Here is a 9,669-nt window from a genome sequence, read left to right on the forward strand (position 1 = left end):
GTTTGGGATTTCTTTGTGAAAAGAGAAGAGTTATTGGGATTTTCTTTTCATTTGCACTTCTAAATCAATTACTAGTTGCTCTGACAAGGCAAAACCAAAATGTCCTACTACTCTTTCTATATCACATGCAAAAGTAAAATGGATTTGCAAACAGTCAAGGAGTCAGTTGTTGCCACCCAAAACCTCAGCAACAGTGTCTTAAAATTGTTCTTGCAGTTTATGTTGGATGCCCTTTTAAAACTGAAACTTAGGAAGTCCACCTGTTCCCCTTCTCCCCACCATCATAAGTAGAAAGAGTAAAATGAAATACTCTACTATTTCCTAAAGTATATCTTAATAATAAAATAGAATTCCTAGTGGTTAAACTGAGCAGGTAGGATTGATACATAGCCACTACTTATCACATGCTCTATAGTAGCTGCAATGCTGAAATTACTTTTTCAAAACCACATTCAATTAGAAAAGGAACAAAAAACCTCAAAGACAGGAAGACTTTACCAGCGTTCAATGTGAAGAGTTGAGAAGGTCCTCAAGGCAGCTTCTCTGGTGAAAAGTTTGAATCCACACTGCGTGTCCCTGATCTCTTTGACACAGAGAAACCACACGAGGAAGTGGAAGCCATACATGAGAAGAGTTCTAAAGTAGGAGCGCTGTGGACAAAAGGCCAGAAGTTAGGTGGCTTCATCTGAGGGAGGAGTGAAGTGTTTCAATAAAGCTGGCTTACAATGATCCTGTTTCATGAGAGCTTTCAAAGTTTGCAAACTGGTTTTGGTTTTGCACTGGAATAAATCCAGAGCTGCTTCTGCTTGCTTCTCTGGGAGTTCCCCCAGGAAAAGCAGCATGAAGGAGAAGGGGGATAGCATTACTACATGCTCTATTCCACTGGACTCTCAGAAGCTATTTCTTCCCTCTGTCTAGTCCTCTTCATAAAAATCAAACAGGTCCAACAAATTCAAAAGTTATCAGGATAAACAGTGGAGAATAAGCCAGCAGGACTGCATAAAGACTGCCATTCCTAAGAATACACACTAAAAACTAAACAGATTCCAGCTGCTATTCTGACACAAAAAGAAAATAAATTTTATATTCTAAAAAAAAAAATTCCAAATGGGAGCATCTCTTGTTGTTTGCCACCCACTGCTTTCCTTGAGGGCTGCATGATCTCCAGAGCTTGCACACACCATGTTAAGGCACTTACAGGAATGCAATCAGAGAATGAACTTTTCTTCAGTAGATGATAAACCACATACAAACAGGACTAAGGTAATAGCTGCTGTGCAAGATATTTCTTCATTTTATATTTACAGCAATGTTACACAGTCACCTCTTCTGCTCTTTTGCTTTCACAAAGGTATTTTATGTCCCTAGTAAATGTTCTCCTAGCTTACTTTTTGGTTTCACTTCTGTTCTTGACGAAATAATCATACAGGTAAGTTTGTCCAGAGAATCCAGATATGGTACTCTGGGTTTGCAGAGGTCTCTCCTACTCTTGTATTCAAGGCAGTTCCTGAAGAGCTAGAACTTTGATCCACAAAGGGCTTCTGAACTCACTGGTGGTCTTCAGCTCAATTTAGGTGTTTGTATCTAAGTCTTCAAGCCAAATAGCATGTAAAACCTTTAGGAGTCAACAATTAAACTGGTAAGCATCTCTGGGTGATAAGAGGCATCTTTAAAGCTAATAATTTCAAACCTCATTGGAAAAATGAGAAGATGCTCAGCTTGTTATGTAACAGCCCTTGGCCTAAAGACATTGAACTTCATAGCTTGCACCTCTCTAGTGCTCTAGCCTCAGGCTAATGGTGGATCTGGTGTGGATTCTTTGGCTCTTCTGGTGAAGGTGAACCAAAAGTTCTGGTGAAGGTGTGACCAAAGGCTGTTAACCCAAAAGGGAAGCTCTGAGAGGCTGCCAGTGAAAACTGTGCACTTCACAAAAAGGAGCTCCTGGGGTTATGTTCACCACTCCCAGGACTATTTATGCACGTTGCACAAGGGATTCATTGAAGTACATTAACAAATCTGGAGGCACAACAGAATTCTTCATGTCTTGAGACTGAACTTAAGTGCGAAATTCTGGTCCTAATAATAAATCCCATATGGCTGCTTCTCAGAGCTTCATTCTGCTGTTTTAGATGCCACTAAGTGGCAGAGAGAAATCCCAACTTCTCAAAGATTGGTCTGCAATCTTTTTTTTTTATACCTGCTGCACTACACAATGGGACTCAAATTTATTATCTACACAGTCTCCACGTAGCAGAAACATTTCCAGGATACACTGGCTGCACAGCTAACAAATAACTACCAATGGTATATTCTGTACTACAAGTATGCAAGTATCCCATCAAAGATTTATCCTAATTTCTGATAATGATGGGTTTGATTTTTGGTGGTTTGTTTTTTTGTTTTGTTTTGGTTTGGTTTTTTTGAGGATGTTAACTTACACACAGCAGTATTTACAAAGAGTCTTTCCAGTGAATCACTCTAATACTACCTGGTAAACCAGAAGAAAAAAATTACAGTTCTTCTGGGACTGAACATTACCAGTGTGACTTTTTTTGAACTTTTGGAACTATTTTAGTAGTTGTGTGTATATTTTAGAATCATTTCAAGTATTAAACATCAGAATAAACAAATCTTACTCTAGAGAACATTCAACACAATGAGCACATGCAAGGATGCTGAAAAAGTCAGTCCAGCAATGTGCCTGCTGTAATAGAAGTTCCACGCCTGTGCTTTGTCAACTACTGTCTGCCAAGACATCAGAAAACCAGATGCAAGATAAGACTGTGTGCCTACACATCACTGTTTATTCCACAAGAGCCACATGCAGAACAGTGCTGTCTGTGTGTTCAAAACTCAAAAAATTTACTATGAGGAATAGAGAAAAATCACAGTACTTTCCCAAGAATTCATATACTCTTCAAACAGTTTGCTGCTAATTATCCCTAACTCATTTCAAACAGGTTTCAAGATCTGCAGAGCAAGCTCTTCCACTGGGAGGGAATCAATAAAAATTAACTCATCAGTTGCCTTCCACTCCATCCCTAGTACTGGTTACTAGCTACCAATTCTGTCAGGGATTTGAAATTCTGCTTACAAGATGTTCTCAACTAGGAAAATTAACTCTGTGAACTGGAACACTAACTGACCACCAGTTCAAAGTGGATGAATTCTAGAACACATCCTTTGCCTATGATGGAGTACATGCTACACTTAGGACAAGCTTTTCCTATTTTTCAGCTTCCATTCTTTTACAAATATTGATATATTTAATTGTACAAACTGTAGAGCAGAATCAAATAATGGGATTATTTGAGTATAAGTACAAAACAGGAAATGGAAACCAACCTTTGCTATTGAGTCCTTCTCCAGATGAGCTCTAGAACCACAAGAAATTGCCATCTGGTTCTGTACAAGAATACAGATGAAACAGTTATTACTTAAATTATTTTCTGAATCAGTGGAATCTCGTGCTGAGAACTGCATAATAAAAATCTCCAAAGTAGTATATTTTCTGATTTCTGTAGTTATACCTTTCCTATTGCTAAATACTGAGACCAGCATCAGTCTTTTCTACAATTAACAGAGAATCTAAAGTTTGCTACATTTTGCATACAAATTGCCACCATTTATTCAGGTCTGGTTTAGTGAATGTTGTTCCTCAGAGATGACACACAATGGTAAATGTGTTAATTAGCACAGAAAAGCATTCAGCCTTCCCAGGCACTTAATGTCACACACAGCAAACACAAAGGGAAGAACTCTGTGGAAGCTGCCTCCAGACAGCCCATTCTTGCAGCCTCTAAGCCTGCACCCAGGTCTTTGGACTTACACCTGGGTCTTCAACCAAAAAAATAAAGCTGAAGAGAATTTTAAAATCAATCTGCATGCATTTAAACTAAAACCAGGTTTACACCCACAGGTTTTATACTCACAGGCCACGGCTGAAGATTTTTCAGACCTTCTTCTACTTTTTCAATATCTGCAAATTTTGTAGCTCCGTCTGCATCAGCCATAAGAATTTTTTTCCCACGAGAACTAAAGACACCCTGCAATCAAAACAGGAAATAAAAATCAACACCTTTGAAATCAGTGGTTGTCGTAAGCTAGCTGCAAGACACTCTAAAACCCTGATGTAGTAATTAGGGCAGTGGCATCTCGAAGATTCAACACAATGGGCAAGTCTTAATATTCTGCTACTAAGAAAAATTTACCACTTTAAACTGAAATAACATCTAGAGACTTCACACACTGAGGGGTGTCCCACAGTGGCAGACAATGCATGAACACCAAAGGTTAACAACCCTTCTCCAGAGAAGCTTGCAGACTGAAAGCTTTACAACCCAAAATCCCAAGGGACAAGAAGTTGCTACAGTCAGCTGTACAGGGGAGCACAAAGAAACAGTGATTAGCATCTGCCACTGCACTGAACAGCTTTTCTTTGCCATCTGAGCTGTGGAAAGGAGGATGCAGTGCTCATTTTTCCCAACACTATCAAGAGACTTCAAGAGATAATATTAAATTAGTTTTGAGAAGTAAGGCCTAAGTCACAGTATTGCTGCAAAGCATTTGTGATGCACAGGTCTCACAGCTTTGGTGCTGTATTCTTGGTCAGACACTGTTAACACTCTTCAAAAGCATCCAGACAGGTAAACAAGTATCAGTGGGTTTCCCAAAAACACTGTTGTAACCAGCATGTGTGACTTTGGAAAAACCTGCCAAGGGAGTCCTAGTATATACTGCTGCAAATCATTTGTGATGCACAGGTCTCACAGTTTTTGTGCTGTATTCTTGGTCAGACACTGATAACACTTTTCAAAAGCATCCAGACAGGAAAACAATTATCAGTGGGTTTCCCAAAAAACACTGTTGTAACCAGCATGTGTGACTTTGGAAAAACCTGCCAAGGGAGTCCTAGTATATACATTCACTTTACAATATATCACCCAGAGGATTGTTCTCCTTCTCTTGGAATAACTTCAAAATTATAAACCTTACAAAGTTCCATACATTCTAATTTAATGTTCTCTCCATTTGCTACAGTCACTCATGTTTCATTAAAAAAATTAAACTGACTTATTAAACAGAGCTTAATACATAGCTAAAGGCAGTCACTGATAACCCATAAATGATACCAAATTTTTCCATAAAAGTAAGGTGCCACTCATCTCTGGAAAAGATGTTCTTTCTAAACACGTAACAACGATTTTGGTTTTAGAATGTGATGATTTTATGATAATATCTATGTGAAATTTAATATGTGAAAGCATAAACTGTGCTGGTTCTACTATTGAGTGTGCATCAGTAAACACAGATTTTGCTGGAGAGTGTTTGTTCATGAGCTCTTTTTAAAACCACAACTGTGACCTGGAAAGAAATGTTTCCAAATTTAGCTGTATTTCCACTACAAAAGCTTTAGTTTAATCTGTAAGGGGAGATTTGGGGTTAAGAATTTTGTTGTTGTTTTTTAAACATCAATTTATTTATAAGTGGAATTAACAGGAACATTGAATTAAAATCTAACTTGTTCTTTTCTTTTGAGTTTTCATACAAAAAAATTCTTTGTTATTGATCTTCCTGGCAAGAAAATACTGTTTCCAAGACCAACAATAAGCTTATTTTGAAAAGAGTTTTTGCCTTAATTCAACTGTACCAGTTTTCTGTTAAGCGTTTTGTTAATGTATTGAATTCAAAATGTCAATCAGTACAGCTCTATCTTCTGAATATTTGGGCACAGGTAGTTCAGACAGAGAAAGAGATGAAAGTATCAATTACCATCCTGACTGCTCCTCCTTTCCCTCGATTTTTTACCAAAGTAAGCACTCGCACCTTGTTGCTTCCATATTTCTTGCAGTACTTCATTGCAACCTGATAAGACACACACAAAAAAAGCCCAGCATAAAACCAGGAATCAAGACAGAAGTTTATGTTAAGTATATTTTTTCAAAACAAAAACTAATAGCACAGAGCTATAACCACTTCAGTCAGCACAAATACATCGCCCAGTGTTTGCTGGAGTGTGGCAAAATAAAAAGCTGTTCACAGTCAACACAAGAAGACTGAAGAAGCTACTCACGTTCAACATGAAGAGTATTCCCCCAAGCAACTGTAAAGCTGATTTACTCAAGTCCAAAAAACTCAACACTAATGCAACTTATATTGTACTATTACAGACCAATAGTTAACCAAAGAACGATAATTCTCTACTGCTGCTAGATACTTCTCACTTGTCTTGCTGCTACCTGTGGTTTTAAACAAAAATTCAGAGTGATCTACAATCAAATTCCAGCTGCAGAGATGTGCACATTTGGTTCCGTGTTCTGGGGTAGAGAAAGTGAGTTTTATCCTGTTATTTTCTTTTTTGCCTCAAGTCCTTGTAAGTCCAGAGGGCCCTGCCCACAGTGTGCTCAGTTAGAAATGATGCTAGAAGGAATGCAAAACAGTCAAAAATACATACAAACAAACCTTAATGGACAAGCTTAAGGGAAGTAGAAGAAAAAGCAGCATTCAGTTTAGTAGTGAACTCAAACACAAAAAAGTAGGAAAAAAGTAGTGAGCAATGCTATGAAGGGTATGGCAAAGAGCTAAACAACATGTCAGCTCCTCTGTCAATCACAGCATAAATCAGCTACTTCAAAAATCTTTTAGCTTGCTCAAGTTCACGTTCACCTGACCATGCACTTCTAGAATAATTCTTAAGAAATTACTTGAAATTAAGATTAGAATCTCAGCTACAGGAAAATGGTTCTCACATGCATACAGGACAACAACAGAAACTACTCAGAAAGTGGAACTTTGTCAACTACTTCAAGTACCAAAACACAAATGCAAACCCTTGTTATATTCCACAGATGCAGTACAAAAACCCATACCTCTGATTACTTGGTAAGACATTTCTTTTCCTTACCTTTGTAGTCTGATCTTTACTACCATCATCAACCACTATAACTTCATAAGTGAATGAAGGATCTCGTTTCTTGAAAATAAAACCAGAAACAATGCATTTTCATCCCATTTCTTAAGTAGGTAGTAGGTCTTTCAAACATCAGCATTCTTTCCTCCCTAGCAGTATTTAACTCATTCATGGTTGCCAACAGACACCAATATGATGGAGTAAACTTGTTAAAGATGGCATAATTAAAGAATTTTGCCATGTTTGATGTGTGCTCCGTTACTGGCTTGTCACAGGTTTCCTCAGCTACCATCTAGAACTGAAAAATCAATTTAGTTGTAAAAGATGAAAGCTCAGAGCAAACAAAACTAAGCTCAGAAACCTTCACAATAGACTTTTTACCCAGTGAACAAATCCTAATGAAGAAAAGATGCTTAAGAAATTTGTTGGAACAAACTAGGCTTTAGTTTGGATAGCTAAATACACAGTTAACCCTTAATCACTGTATTGGAAAGATACCATCCACACAGAGATTTTTAATCATAAAATAGTACCTTAAATTTTTACTTAATCTAAAAATGCAAGAGACAGGAGCATTACTTCTAAGTGGCTAAGTAATTCTGCTTTAATACACACCATAATAAAAAAGTAAATACATTAAAAAAAAATAATCTTGAATTCAAAATGAAAGTACCTGTCTTTTTTCTAGATAATCCAAAGCTTCATCCATCATAAGAGGCACTAGGGGAAAGGTGGTGGAGGTCAGATTAGTAGATTGTAACAGGCAAAGCACCAAAAAGCACCCTGCACAAGCAAGCTGAAAACAACCAGAAAGCAAAGCTGAGCAAATTGCCTCTTTCACACAGCACTACTCTCAGGAAACAAGCTTCGCACCTGCAGCTCTAAGTCCTGTCCTTTCTGAATGCAGGAAGAACACTGAAGAAAATCACAGGTGTAAGACAGGATAAAAACATTTCTTCTGAAGAACCAACTTTCCATTTTGAAATATGCAATTCTCTACACAATATTAAAGGAAAAAGAAATAATTACTCTTCGTGACTGACCCCACAAAGCAGCAGTGACTCTGTCTGTTTAAGCAAGCTGACACATACAGACACCACTTTTGCAGCTGGTTTATCTGCAGGTTTAGAGAAACATTCAGCCTTGTGTCTGTCTTTGCAGTGTATGTTCATTCCCAAGCACATCTCAGGTGATTGTCTCCAAGGAGAAGGACAACTAACTTAAAATCAGATGAAGCATATTAAAGGGCTTGCTTACTAAAAACAGATGAATGAGAACCAGGACTGAGGAATACACTGGAGTTGAGAAAGGGTCAACAGGCCTTCCCTGTGTCCAGATACACTTTGTCAACATCTTTCCTAAAGGAATCCCAAGGAGCTCAATATTTTCACTCAAGAAAAGGAACAACCCAGTGTGCTACCACATCAACCCCAAGGAGAGCCTCAGAGCTCAATTATTTCTATCACATCTGAAAGCCTTCACTCATCAATATCAGGTACTCATATATATATATATATATATGGCCAAGTCAAACAGAAACCAATGAGATCATCCTTTCTTCTGCTTGTCCAAGGCTGCTGCTGCTGTTTACAGAGTGAATAGTTCTCCAATAAAATTTAAGAGTCTTCTACTTCTTGCCTTACAGCATTTACATGGACAACAAGCAGTCATTCTGCTGGGGTTCATTAAAATAAAGAGATTTCTTAGAAGTGCCTCATGCTATTTTTAGCAGCAGAAATCAAGTTACACAGTGTCTTAATTTTGAAATTCAATGTACTTGGACTGTTTTCTAGAAACTGTGTCCAAAATCAGATACATAATCTGGCCTGCTAGACTCTAGTGCTAATATAAACTGACCTCTGCATTATTAGAGTAACAAGAGATAGATTTTCTTCTTTTTCTCAAAACAAGAAAAATCTTACACCGGTCTTCCTCATTGTAAGAAGGCACAACAACAGAGAGTTCCTTTGTAGGGGGATCATGTATACTTGGTACAGATTCTTTCCTGCCCTCAGCACTGATGAAGAATTTCTCTTCTTCGTACCGGTGAAGGGCTGGCATTTTCCTGGCAGTTACATGAGCAATCATACAAACCTGTGATGAAAAAGAAATGAGAAAAATCATTGAGCATTCTATTAAATGTTTACCTACCTGTTGAACGTGCTACAAGGGGCAACTAGCCATGTTTCAGTGATAAAGTGAGTCAATGGGGCAGTATCTCATCCACTGAACTGCACAGGGCCAAAACCTTCTCATCCACTTTAACGACTCAACTTCACCTACTCGGGCCACTGTCAGCATCACTGGTTGTTGTTATTTTTAACTGCAAACTGTGTAGATACCTCCAGAGTTGTGGTCCAGGCCCTGCTGCCCCAGGCAATCTTTACCACGTAAGGAGGTGCTGCCTCTTACCCGGCACAGATCACCGAAATCAATGGCACTACACACGACCCGGCAGTGACACGTCCTGGCACAACCGAGGCTCTGATCGCTTCGTGTATTCCTAAAGTAAATCTGTAGAACTTGGCTTTGGGAGTATTTTTACTGTGGACCACCTCATAGGCAGTACTATGGATGGGCAGCAGAATTTCACTTCCCGGTGTCTAACTCCTCAGCCTGGGAGGGTATTCCGAACACACCGGGACTCCCGCGTGCTCGCCGTGACAGCGGACTACCGGGACATTGCACAAGACGTGTTATAAGGACGAAACAGTCCATTTTTATCTCGTTCGCGACGTCTGACCCCACACGCCCCACAC

The 9,669-nt window shown here is 38.7% G+C and overlaps 1 protein-coding gene across 1 annotated transcript; it reads right to left on the reverse strand.

The window, feature by feature from the left end:
- Positions 1–494: 494 nt before the first annotated feature.
- Positions 495–9,004, reverse strand: ALG5 (ALG5, dolichyl-phosphate beta-glucosyltransferase; the record flags this gene model as incomplete). The annotated part of the gene is made up of 7 exons (XM_008946816.1): positions 495–650; positions 3,346–3,405; positions 3,933–4,046; positions 5,773–5,865; positions 6,905–6,973; positions 7,584–7,630; positions 8,833–9,004. Coding segments are annotated over 7 exons (711 nt in total), but the record flags the coding sequence as incomplete, so codon positions are not given.
- Positions 9,005–9,669: the final 665 nt, after the last annotated feature.

The sequence above is a fragment of the Merops nubicus genome, unplaced genomic scaffold, assembly GCF_000691845.1.
Source record: "Merops nubicus isolate BGI_N331 unplaced genomic scaffold, ASM69184v1 scaffold7209, whole genome shotgun sequence".
Classification (NCBI taxonomy): domain Eukaryota; kingdom Metazoa; phylum Chordata; class Aves; order Coraciiformes; family Meropidae; genus Merops; species Merops nubicus.